We start from the raw sequence: 12274 nt of genomic DNA, 5'->3' as shown, positions 1-12274 counted from the left end.
TGTGCCCCCCACCCTGGGCGTGATGGCTGGGGGCTCGGAGCTGTCCCGGAGGTGATTAGGAGACGGGAGCCGCAGAGGGCAGCAGGGAGCCCTGGGCGTCTGGGTGAGGTCGTGCACCCGAGGAGAGAACGCCCCCCCTCCCGCCCCTCCAGCCCCTATAGTGGGGGTCAGGCGGTCTAAGCTCAGCCCAGGAGCAGCCTGGCCACTTGATTTCTGCATGGTGCTTAGGGTTTTATGTTCTTGAACCTGACTTGAGGTAGCATTCGCCTTTGTCTGTTTTGCAGGCTGGTTGATGACCGCTGTGTCGTGCAGCCAGAGACCGGGGACCTCAACAATCCACCCAAGAAATTCCGAGGTGAGTCGGCGACTGTCTGGAGGGGGCAGCTTGCTCCACTGGAAAACTCATGAAGCCTGTGGCTGTGTGTGGGTTTTTTGTTTTGTCTACTGATGCATTTTTTTTTAAGTATGATTTCAAATCCGAGCTTGATGACCTCTTGAAAATGCCTAAGTGAGTTCAGGGTCAGGATTGGGATGGCTTTTAGTAGAGCTTCTCGGGTCTGTCTCGTACCCTTGGTTCCCGGCTGAACCGCTTTATTGTGGTGGATCTCCCGCCCCCCAAAGGCTCCGAGGCTCCTGGGGGGCGGGGTGGGTGGGGGCACCCAAGCACCGCCATTCTCAAGGCTCCCCAAGACTCAGAGACCAGGGTCGAGGTAAGTGACGTGCTCTGGTGTTTGACTCAGGGCCTTGGGGCCCCCAAGGGCTCGAACCGTGTTATTTGCAAATTATATCATTTGAGTTAGAAGTCCTTATTGTTAGGCAACTTAGAAAACTGCTGTTTTGGATAAAAGCTAAAGAAATTCAGATAAACTAGGAAGCAGACAGATGTTCAAGTGGACAGGGGCCACCTGGCAGAGTTGGTGCAAAGCTGAGGCCATCAGAAAGGTTTTTTGGGGGTGGGGCTGGTTAGCAAAACAATTGTTGGCCAGCCCGTGGGTGGGTGGGTGGGGAGTGAGTTTCTCCTCCCGTGCACAGGCCTTGGGAGCTGCTGGGGGGGGGGAGAGCCTGGCAAAGAAGTGATTGCGCTGTGCAAGGTTGGACCGTTAAATGGGCCCACTGCCGGCCAAGTTGCGTGGTGGGCTTTGCTGGCCCTGGGGGCCAAGTGCCTGGTCTCAGGTGTGTGTCTGGTGGCTGATGCGAGGAGACTGTTTCAAGATAAAAGCAAGTCCGATGGAGGGTCCCGTGGAGGGCCTGGCCGGGTCTGCAGGTGGTCAGGTGGCTGCCTCGGTGTGTTGAATGGCTTCTCTGTCAAGTGACAGTAGAGTCTCCTTAGGCTGGGAGGTGCTTGGGACTGGTGGGCCAACCTGGTTCGGAATCGGCTTTGCTCCAGGCGCTGGGAATGTCGGGCAGGACGGCCGCTCCAGTGAGGGGCCGGCACCCGCCCTCTGTACGTGGCTGGCTGCCCAGGCCTGCAGACCTGCATGTGGTTAGTGACGTAGGCCCTGGGAGCAGGGGGCCGGGTTCCAAGAGAAGGTCCCCTAGGCCTTAGCTGTGCGACACGTGACTAACCGTGTGACCTCCGTGCACCCTGGTTTTCTCATCTGTAAATTGGGGGGTGATAATAGTTCTGCTTCGTACAGTTGTTGTAAAGATTAAACGTGTTTGGAACTTAGCGCTGAAGGAGCCTGGTCCCTGGTTAAGGGCTCAGTGTGTCTCGTACTTTGTCAAGTGCAAAGTATAAAGTCAAGCTGTGACCTTGTCACCTCCAGTCTCCGCACGAGAATGGGCTCGGTTATCACTTCCTGTGCGTGCTCTCCCGAGCTTTAATTTGGTCCCGTTAACATGTGGAGGAGAACCTGGTGGGAGGCAGGAGCCTTGGGCCCTTCTGACTTGGTGTGTGTTTAGGACAGGCTGTGGGACAGGCAGCGAGTCCCCAGGACATGGTGTGGGCTCTGTGCGTGGTGTAGGCGAGGGTCTGCTGGGGGACTCCGGAGTGAGTTGTTGGCTGCAGTCTCCTGGTTCCTCAGCACATGCCCGGCTTCATACAGTGACAGCCTGGAGCCGTGGTCTCGAGATGACACTGCTGGACGGGCCACTCCTGCATCAAAGGCAGGGCCTGAATGGGAGGCTTGGGGCTTTCGTGTTTGCCGGGCCCTCTTTCCCCAGCTCCAGGGCACTTGCCCAGTGCCGCCCAGCTGTCCCGGAGCTTAGGGACTGGGGGACAGCTCGTCTTACAGGGGAAGAGGGTCTGCATCCCAGGCTAGCTCCTTGTGGATTGATTGGCCTTGAACCTCCCAGCAGCCCTGCAGGAGCCGCAGGAAGGACAGTATGTTTTTGTGATCCAGTGATAAGGATTTGAGTGCCAGCAGCCTGCTTATCTGGCCACCATCCTGCCTGCAAGTGAGGTGGAGCTCGGGGCTGCAGGAGCCCTGAGGCCGGAGGAAGGGCACCTCTGACGGGAGAGCCAGCGTCAGCCTGGGGGCTGCCACCCACTGCTCTGGGGCCGTGGGGCACGGGCGTCATTTCGTCTCTCTGGGACTCAGTTTCCCCATGTGACAAGTGGAGTTCAGGTGTCACGACTCCAGGGTCCCTTCCAGCGGGAAACTTTGCTATCGGCGCTGGAAACAGCCCCTTGACATTTCACCAGAAAGCGTCAGCGTCTGGGAGCCTGGTGCCTCCAGAAGCAGCCTCTGTCTCTGGGGTTGCCGGTTGGCCGTCAGGACAAGACGGACGGGCGGGAACAGCCAGGCCTGCTTCTGAGGCCAGATGGGGACACAGCCAGGATAGTGGGACACAAAGGTCGTGGGGACCGGGGAAACTGTGCCCGGCCCCCCGGCTCGGCTCTCTCCAACCCCCCTCCCTCACTGCATGTCGTCCTCATTGTTGCTAAGCAGTATTAGTTCTATTTTTTTTTAGGCCAAGCATGCAAGGAATGAACTCATATCTCATTTAGTTTTAAATACCCACACGCAAAGGGGAGGGTCCAACATAAATCTTGTTTGTCCTTAGATTCTGAGCTGTGACCGGCCTTGCACAGGGAGGGCACAGGCTCGATTTCCACCCGTCCTGGGAGACAGGGCAGGTAGGAGAGTCTGTCTAGGTAGGTGCCTGTCAAGCTCGGGCCTCCAGGGCGCTGAAGGTTTTGTGTGCCGCTCAGCCGCTTTGGGGGAAAGTCTCTCGCAGCTTGGGCTGTATTCACAAAATCCATTCAAATTTAATAAAAAGATTAGTAGGTTCTTAAAATAATCCTCCTTTCAGATTTACCAGCTTATCGCAATCTTGCACCAACGTGCTCCACTTGGAGGGGACGACAACACTGTCATTTACATCAGATCAGTCCCCGGGGTGGCACAGCATGCACGCAGCGCCCCCCCCCCGCACCCGAGGACGCGGGAGGCCCATGTGTCCACGTGCCCCTTCCTGGGTCTCTGCCCACGTGCTCAGGGCTTCGAGACGCGTGCTGCGGGCGCTGGGCACCTGTGCAGGGGCTCAGGAGCCAATGCTCCCGACATGCAGGTCGGCTTCCTTTTTAACTGCCAGAGTCGCCCGTGGGTTGGAGACCCCAGACTCTGTTTTACGTCCTGTTCCCTGGAGCAGCTCACGTGCTAACACAGAGCGTGACTCAGTTGTTCGTGCGTGAAATGCTTTGGGTGCCACAGACGTGTTCGCGCTGCCATCTCACTGAATCTCCGGTGGCGTGCGTGGCTCCCTCCCCAGAGGGCGACGTCATCGGGGCCGTGGAACAAGGGGACTGGGGTCGAGTTGTCACACAGGGTTGCTGGGCACTCCCAGCAGCGGGAGGCAGAGGCTTGGCTGTCCTGCCTCCCGGACTCTGGTGAAGATGGGGGAGCCCACTGCAGCCTCTGGTGACTCCTTCCCTTCCTTCCTTGACCGGTGAGGAACTCAGACAGGCACAGGAGGTCTCCTGGGGTCAAAGAACAGTTCTGCGTCAAAATTGAGGCTGGGGCACACCCCGATTCCCCCACTGTCTCTCAGCCTGCTGTGTTTGGGCCGTAGATGAAAATCGTTATTTTTGTCCCCTCACCTTGTGTAATGAACCATCATCTATGCTCTCTCCATGGGTATAACAGTGACTGCCTTGTATGGCGCTTACATGCGTTAATGTAATCTGCTTAATTTGTGTCATCATTCTCTTCACATGTGTTACATTTCAGCCCCCATAACCACGCCCGTAGGCGGCTGCAGTGTTGGGAGAGCGCACCCCCCCCTTCTCAGACGGGGAACTGCCGCTCCAGGTTCGGAGCTGCCGGGTCCGAGGGCCCAGCGGAGCGGCAGAGCCTGGATTCCAGCCCCGACGTCTGTCATCGGGGGCCTTCCTGTTCCTACCCAGCCCTAAACTGCCTGCAGGAGGGGGCTGGCCTGCGGGGAACCCTTCACTGAGGAAGACACTGCACTTCTTAAACTGGTTTCCTCTTCTACCGCCCCAGCATGTCATGCTGAGACACGGTGCCCCCGGAACAGATATCTGTATCACACCAGAGATACTCACTGCCCACGTAGCAACGTCGAGGAGAGTATTTATCACGGCCATCTGCTATTTTTATCTCCCCAGCCAGGTTCCGGGGCATCCGGGGGGACCAGGTCTCGGCCGGCAGCCTGGCCGAGTGCCGGCCCGGTGCCGCCTCCTGTAAAAGCTGGTCCGGAGGAATCGGTGTTTTGTTGTTTTGTTTTTAGACGGTTTCACTGTTCCCAGTTCCGGCGGCGGTTCCGTCCCTGGTGACGACTTGGGTCGGCCGAGGGCTGACACTTTCACTCAGGTGCCTCGTGCTGTCCTGCGACCTCTCTCCTGACTACCTGTGTGTGCACCCGTTTCTTACGGTTGACCTGCCGTCCCCTGGAGTGGGGACGGCCCTGCCCCCCTGGGCGTCTCCCCCAGGCCCCAACATTTGTTCTTTTTCCCTTATGCCTGTAGATTTGAGATTCCTCGGCTTCGTTCAAAACGTGGTCGTGAAAAACACATAGTTACTTGTCTTAACTGGGCTGCTGGTAGGGTCACGGCCTGCTCCTGACCCTGATTCCTCGCCGACCTCTGCCCCGGAGACGGCACTGCCCCCTACAGCCAGGCGTCCTGACCCTGCAGAGGGCCAGTAACCAGGCTGGGCCGGATGAGAACCCCTGCCCCAGGGAATGGATGGAGGGAACACTCGGAGCCCGGGCCACGTTTCCACCTTCCAGAGGCTGCCAGTGGGAGCATGACGGGGGGGGGGGGGCCTAAAAATGTGGTGTTCACGCCGAGTGAGGACTCATCGAGAGAGCTTTGTGCGCTTCAAACGTGTGCAAGCAGCAGCGTGTCTCCTAAGTGGCAGCAGTGACCTCCTCGCTGGCGTCTGCCTTGTCCCCGTTGCCTCCTTGGTGGGGGCCCTTCCAACCCTCTGTTTGCTGAGGCTCCAGGAATCAGCCCAGATCCGAAGATGTCGGGGGGCTGCTCAGAGCCCCCATGGTTCCCCAGCTATGCACAGGATAAAGGACACTCTTCCAGGGTCTGCAGGGCCCTGCCTGGCAGCTGTGTTGCCGTCCAACCGGCTCTGGGCTCCATCGGGACCAGTGCATTGTCTCCTGGCCACCAGTGGCCTAGCCTTGCGCCCTGGGCCTTGCATATGTGTAACCCTTTTCTTCTCTGAAATGTCCTTACTGCGTCGTTACGGTGGGACTCCGTCTTTCTAAGACATGCGCTCACCGCCAGGCCTCAGACACCTCCCCGGGTCTCCAAGCTGACCCCGGGGTGCAGACACCGACCCTGAGGCTAGACTGACGTGTGGGCCCCCCAGCTCTGCCTTTTGCTGCCCTGTCCCCCCGGGATATGTCCTGTCACCTTCCAGTGCCTTGGTTTCCTCACCTGGAAGATGGGGAGCGTATGTGGTGGGCCCCACAGTGTGAGTGTGTCTGTGGGGTTCAGAGGAGCTGGTCTGTGCTTGAAGAGCGTCTGGCCCGTGTTAAATGCCACAGCACTGTTGGCTAATTGCGCAGGTCTGAGGTCTGCTTTGACCCCGTCCCCCCCAAACTGCAGGGCCGGAAATGAGCATGTCCCAGGGAGGGCAAGCTCTCTGCAGGGAAAATGAAGTGCCCATGACTCGGAGCCCTGGGGTTTTGGGCAGGTGCAGGTGGGGACTTGGTGTGGGGGCAGAGAGCCCACGTTGTCCACCAGCTGCCACGCCAGGCCCTGACCCCCCTTTTCAGGCTGTCTGTGGACGGGACACTCTGAGCCCAGAGAAGGGGAGACTCGGGGCCTGGGGAGGAGCATGAGTGAGAGCAGCGTTTTCCGTTGCAGGAGCAGGCTCGTGGCCTCGTGTGCCGAGCGTGGACCAGGGGCCAGGCCTGCTTCCCGTGACAAGACCACCCACTCGCCAGGGGCATGGGGGAGGGAACAGAGCACAGGTGGCCGATGCCACGTCGCTTGCTCGTGTGGCCACGTTTTCCTGTGCAGCTGCTGTGTGCGTCGGTGCCCCAAGTACACGGGGCCCCGGGGCATCCAGCGCCGTCGGGAGAGCAGTCTTGGAGCCCCATGTGCCTGTGGCGTTACTGAGCACCTGGAAAGGTGAGCAAAGATGAAGGAGCACAGCCCCTCCCTGTTCCTCATTTGGAATGTTTGAAAGGAGACACGTGTGGAAAAAAAACAAAACACAAGTCGTGCCTGGCCTGGTTTCAGGGACTGAGGCCGTGGGACGTTGTGGTCGGCAGCGCTGGCTCTGGGGGCAGCCGGTCGGGCCCCTGACCCACCTCTTGTCAGCTGTGTCACCGAGTGACCTCACCTCTCAACCCTCGTTTCTCCTCCTGGTAACTAGCTGACCGTGATAACGTGGGCGGGACGATCATTTTCAGAGGGTCCGGTGTGCGTAGCAGTGCTGATGCCGTGTGCCTGGCACAGCCCTATCCCTCCATCCGTGGTGACCAGATTTGCCATTGGAGTCTTTCAGAACGTCTCTTGGGAAGATCAGATGCGACCCTTGATGTTTTGTAAGCCCCGACCTGCCAGTGTTGAAGCTTCAGTACGTGCCGTGTGCAAAGAGAACCACAGCTGAGGCGCTTCCATCTTTCTGAATGTCTTAGATTTTATTTTGTGTGCCCGCGATCGAGAGGGAGCACTGGACTCTGTGCCCTTTGAAGAGAGGCCGTCGGGCCTCCCCTGGGCCCCACGAGCTCTGACTGCTCCTGCCGGGGCGTTTGCTCCGGGTGGCAGTCCTGCTCGTGGGCACAGTTGTGAGCCTCGCCGGGAGGAAGCCGTGCTTATCTGCACCCAGGCAGCAGGCACCCGGCCGCTCTTGATGGACAGGAGGGAGGTCCAGCCAGTGGCTGCTTTCCGGGAAGCCCGAGGCCCCCACCCCTCCTGTGGCAGGTTTTGGCGAGTTCGGAGGGGCTCTGCCAGGCAGCAGGGACATCTTCTACCTGGTGCTGGGGGCAGTTGAGCACCCGGAAGGGGTTTCCGTGGCTACTTCCCAGCAGCAGTGGCTGGGGTGAGGGGGAAGCTCCTCCCTCCAAGACAAAGCCTGTGCGTGGGTTCCCTGGCCGTGGTTTGGGGGCGGGGGAGTGCAGTGTGCCGCAGGTGTGGGGAGAAGACCGAGTCCCTTCCCGGAGTTCGTCCTTTCTCCTTATGAAGCAGTAACTGACGGTCAGTGCAGAAAAACTCCAATTTGAGCGGCCACTGTAGCTGAGAGAAAGAACTTCGGCAGTTTAGTGTATTTTGCCGTGAGTAATATGCATGGGAGTTTCTGTGCGCATTATACGTGGGATTGTTATACCCATTACCATACCCGTGGTATGTAACCGTTTTACCCATGTATAACGTGCATCCTTATCCCCTCCCTCCAAAGTTTGGGCTAAAACGTGTGCATTATACACAACACAATACGGCAGTCCCCTCGGTGAGATGTAACCGTTCCTTTTTCATCTGGTGCTGTTCTGGGTACACATGAGTTTCCCTCCAGCGCTTCCGAGGTGTCTGGTCATGTGTGCTCCCATCACACGGGTCTGACAGTGGTGTCAGGGAGGGTGCCTCATCCGTGCGCTGCTGGGACTTGTGCTGCAGATTTCTGGGACTGAGGCCCCCTCCCCGGGGGTCATTGCCAGAAACACAGCATGTCAGGTACAGGCAGGACATGGAGGCGTCCAGCACGGGGTCAGCCCTCCAGCGCTGGCCTCTCTCTCTTGAGAACTTGGCTTCGGCCTTGACGACGGAGAATACTGGGGTTTTGTTGCCATAGTTTCAGTGAAAAATTTGACCGTAGCTACAATAACATCCAGTTGGTAAGAACCAGCCGATCGGCTCTCTAAACTTAGAGCCCTCTGGCACGCCGACCAGAGGTAGCTGGGTAGGAACAGGGTGGCTAATTAAGTATCCCGCCAGGACACCAACGCCCCAGGGAGCGTGGCCCTCGGGTGGAGTTGGGGGAGGAAGGAGCCCTCGGGGGTCCACACCCGCCTCCGTGAACCGGGAGAACTGTCCCCTCCCGTTCGTGTCAGCGCGGGTGGTGTTTCGGGAATGAGTGTGGGAGGCCGAGCGGGGTCCCCTGCAGGGCACGGACCCTCCGGGCGGGACGCAGAGACGCCGCCAGGCTGTGTGCACTCTGAGGGGGATGCTGTCCTTGATCTTGTCCTCTGCTGGGTGGGAAGGGTGGGCGTGTGAGAAGCTATTCCGTGTGAAATCTGGGCGTTTTTGAGCAGGCGGGCTCTAAACGCTTGTCCCTCTGGAGCCCAAATGTGTGATTGAGGGGCTGGCACCTACTCACTGGTCCCTCATTCCGACCCCGGAGCCCCCACCCCCCACCCCGGGTCCTCCTTCCCGAGCCCACATGTGTCAGTCGCGGGGCACCGAGGGGACCCCAGGCCTCATCCGCCCACAGGTTACGTCACTTTCCCACCAGGAACCTCCATAGTAGGGCGTCTTCGTGGCAGTGGCCGTGGTGCCGTTTCTGGAGCGAGGCCGGCTCCAGGACATGCGGGCGAGTCCCCGAGTGGACGTCCCGTCTGCTTCGCCGCACCTGCCGTGGGTGCGGCGGAGGCGCCATGAGCACAGCTCCCCGTGGGTTGATAGCTGACCGTCCGCGTGGCTCGGGGTCCTGGAGCCGCCACACTGGTGACGTTTTCATAAATCGTCTCTCCCGATTTCACTTTTGTGATTTCAGCTTTTTTTTTCTTTTCCCTTAAAACAGTTCTTCAGTGCAGTTTGAGACGTGGGCTCTACTTAAGGGAATAGAGACTTTTCTGTGTGACACTTTTTCCCGCCACTTTGCATGTTTCTGTGTTTCCATTGCTGCGGTGGAAAGTCAGTCCTGGGCGACTCTTGGGAATGTGGTCCCAGAGGTCACCGGGTTGTTCACAAGGCCACGCACCCGCGAGAAGAGAAGCGGTCCCACCCCTCAGGGGCCCGCGGTCTGGTGATGGGAGGTGAGCGGGGCCTGCCCGCAGGGTCGTCCGGGAGAGTGCGGGATCCCAGACGCGTTCTTCTCTGTGGTTGCTATCTCTTCTTCGGGTCACCGTGCCCAAAGCGTTTGAGTTCGTCTCACTCACCACCTCAGAGAAACGCAGTTGGAGACCTGCTGGAAAAGCAGCAGCGGAAACTTCAGAGTCAGTCTGAGTGACCGCCTTCGGTCACCCGGATGCGACTTAGGACATGTCGCAGGCCCCAGCATCAGTGTGGCAGTCGGCCGTGTCAGGCTAGGGGTGACCCAGTGCACTCGTCGGGACTGGACTCTGGGGACAGCCTGCACGAGCCGGCTTCCACCACAGGGGGGGTGTTGCACGGGCTCAAACAGCCCTGGCTGGACAGCGGAGCGTCACAAAGGGCCGCCGAGGTGGGGCTGAGCCCTGGGGACCCTCAGGGGCCACGCCCCCCCTTCGCCTCTTCGTCTCTCTGCTCACTGGCAGCTGTGTTTTCTGTCCTGCTCCCTTAGGGTCGGGGTTCACTGGACCCTTGCAGTGGGTCGTGCGCGTGCCCTGTCGCTCCGCTCCTGGGACAGTGGGGGTGGCACTTGTACGTTTCTCTGCCCCTTCGCTGCCTGGTGGCCCGGTGAGGAAAACAGTCTGGTCATTTGTGTTCTTTGTGGCAAGATTAATGACTGACGGGCCTTTCTTACCTCTTTCTTTTGGGGTCAGTTTTGTGAAGTGCGTTTCTCTAGAAGTTTACCTGTGTCATCTAAATTCTCAAACTTAATACCCTCTTACTGTCCTGTCAATCCCTGGAGTGTCTGGTTTGGTCCCTGCAGTTGGCTTAAGAATGCCCCCCTCAAACTCTGCCCCCAGTGACAACGTCCACTTTGTAATCCCCGGAACCTGTGTTGCCTCACTGGGTGAAAGGGACCTCACCCCAGGGGTGACTAAGTTAAGCACCTCAAGGAGGGAAGAGTGTCTCGGAGCTCCAGGTGAGCCCCTGAGGCACTTGCAGGACGCTAGAGTTCTCCGGAGGGGGCTCAAGGAGCAGGTTGGAGCCGCGAACCCAGGAGAGCAGGGGGAGGGGGGAGGGGGGCCGGCAAGGGCAGGGGTGGGCCTTCTTTCGTGCTTCCCCTGGGCGCTGGCGTCAGGAGGAATGCAGCCCTGCCTCGGTGTTAGACCCCGTGACGTCAGGAGACTAATCTGTGTTGCTTTCGGCCAGTGCGCTTCTGGTAGTTTGTTACAGTCCTGGCGGGACTACCATGATAATGTTTGTAATACATATTTATTTGTGCATTAACTAAGTAATATGTGTTTATGGGACGTATGTTTGTAGTATTAGTCTTCAAAGACACGAAGTCTGGCTTCGTGGATTCTCTCGTGGGTTGGTTTTGCAGTTTGTTAACTTTTTCCCTTATTCTTCTGCCTCGGGTCTGGTCTGCTTTCCCCTCGCCCCTCCCCGAAGCCGGGGGTCGAATGCAGCCCCTCTCCAGATGCGAAGCGAGCCTCCACAGCTACCGGCTCCCTCTGCACGGTGCTTCGTCAGGTCCTACGCCCTTTGACATCGAGTGTTCCCATTCCTCCTGAGTTTGAGGTGTTTTCTCACATCCGCGATCATTTCTAGTACCTATGAGTTACTTAGACGTGTTTTGTTCTCAGTTGCATGCGGAAGTTCTAGTTCTCTCTTTTTAAAGAATGTTTTATGGCTGATACGATGTTGGTCAGATGACGTGATCTGTGTCATATCGGCCGTTGCAAACTGGAAAGTCTTGTTTTGTGGCTTTTAGCACTTGATCAGCTTTTACGCTTGACCTTCTGGGTTTGGGAGAATATGCATTTCCAGCCTGGCGCAGTGTCCTCTGTGAGGTCATCAGTTCGGGCCTGTTCGGGAGTTGGGGGGCGGGGAGTCTGGTTGACTTCCCAGTTGTTGAAAGACATGTTTGGAGCCGGGACACTGTTCTGTGTCCCGGTGATGGTGGTGATAATGTAATAGGTGTACGTATGTCCCGTAGGCCGTGTGGCACAGAAAAGTGCATCTTCCTGAATCTAAAACTTTCTTAAGGTTAAAAGATTTTCAACTATGATGGCGGATTTGCAACTTTGTCTTGTAATTTTTAAGTTGTGTTTTCTTTCTCGCTCTCTTTTTGGTGGTTCCTTCTTCAAGGCCATCTCCTCACAAAGGCTGTGTGCCGATCTGCAGTGTGGACAGGTGGTCCCGCGGCAGGGGGCAGGGCGGTGCGTGCGGGGGGTGAGACGCCTGGCTGTTCCTCTGTGCATCGTGGCGTGGCGTGCGGTGCCCCTTTGGGAGCCGTGTGATGAGCCCTCTTGGAACAGGTGGCCTGTGAGTAAGTGTGGGCAGGCGAGGTGGGACCGGGGACGAGGATGCTTGTCTGAGGCTCCAGCACGCAGCCCAGGGTTGGGGGACCCGTGTCCCTGCCTCTTCCCGAAGCAGTGGTGTGACCGCGGGCAAGGCATCAGAAGTGTTGGGGACTTCATCTCCTGCTGCCGGTGACTGTCCCAGGCAAGGCCCGGGGCGGGGCACAGCCTGTGTCACAGTTGTGCTTTTGTCTCTTATGTCCCTTGGGTCCCCTGCGCATCTCTGACGACATTTAATCTCTGTTTCGTGAAAGATGACATCTGACGTTTTATTCTTGCCTCTTAGTTTTCGGAAGCGTAACGATCCCTCAAATTTATCTCCCACACTTAGTCTTGTGAATGAACACCATGTACGCGTCAACTTAAACCATCGGCTAGGCAGTTGTCACGGGCTCTAAACAAGTGACAGGATCTCTCACTTGTATTATTGCTTCTGGATTCCCTGCCTCTTTCCCCACAGAGGACAGGGGCCTGTGTCTCTTAATGGCACCTCGGCCCAGTATGGTGTCGAAAGGCC

General features: G+C 58.0%; 1 protein-coding gene across 4 annotated transcripts in view; it reads left to right on the top strand.

The window, feature by feature from the left end:
- Nucleotides 1-12274, top strand: part of ITPR1 (inositol 1,4,5-trisphosphate receptor type 1) — a 219212-nt gene that overhangs the window by 24666 nt on the left and 182272 nt on the right. For all 4 annotated transcript variants that reach the window (XM_053668939.1, XM_053668940.1, XM_053668938.1 and 1 more), the window contains exon 4: nucleotides 285-355. In XM_053668939.1, the coding sequence (XP_053524914.1) occupies nucleotides 285-355 (71 nt within the window). The remainder of the gene's footprint in view (nucleotides 1-284; nucleotides 356-12274) is intronic.

Source organism: Artibeus jamaicensis, unplaced genomic scaffold (genome assembly GCF_021234435.1).
Source record: "Artibeus jamaicensis isolate MK-2021 breed Jamaican fruit bat unplaced genomic scaffold, CSHL_Jam_final contig_519, whole genome shotgun sequence".
Taxonomy (NCBI): Eukaryota; Metazoa; Chordata; class Mammalia; order Chiroptera; family Phyllostomidae; genus Artibeus; species Artibeus jamaicensis.
Note: the sequence above shows the minus strand (reverse complement) of the source record. Positions and strands in the feature narration are given on the sequence as shown.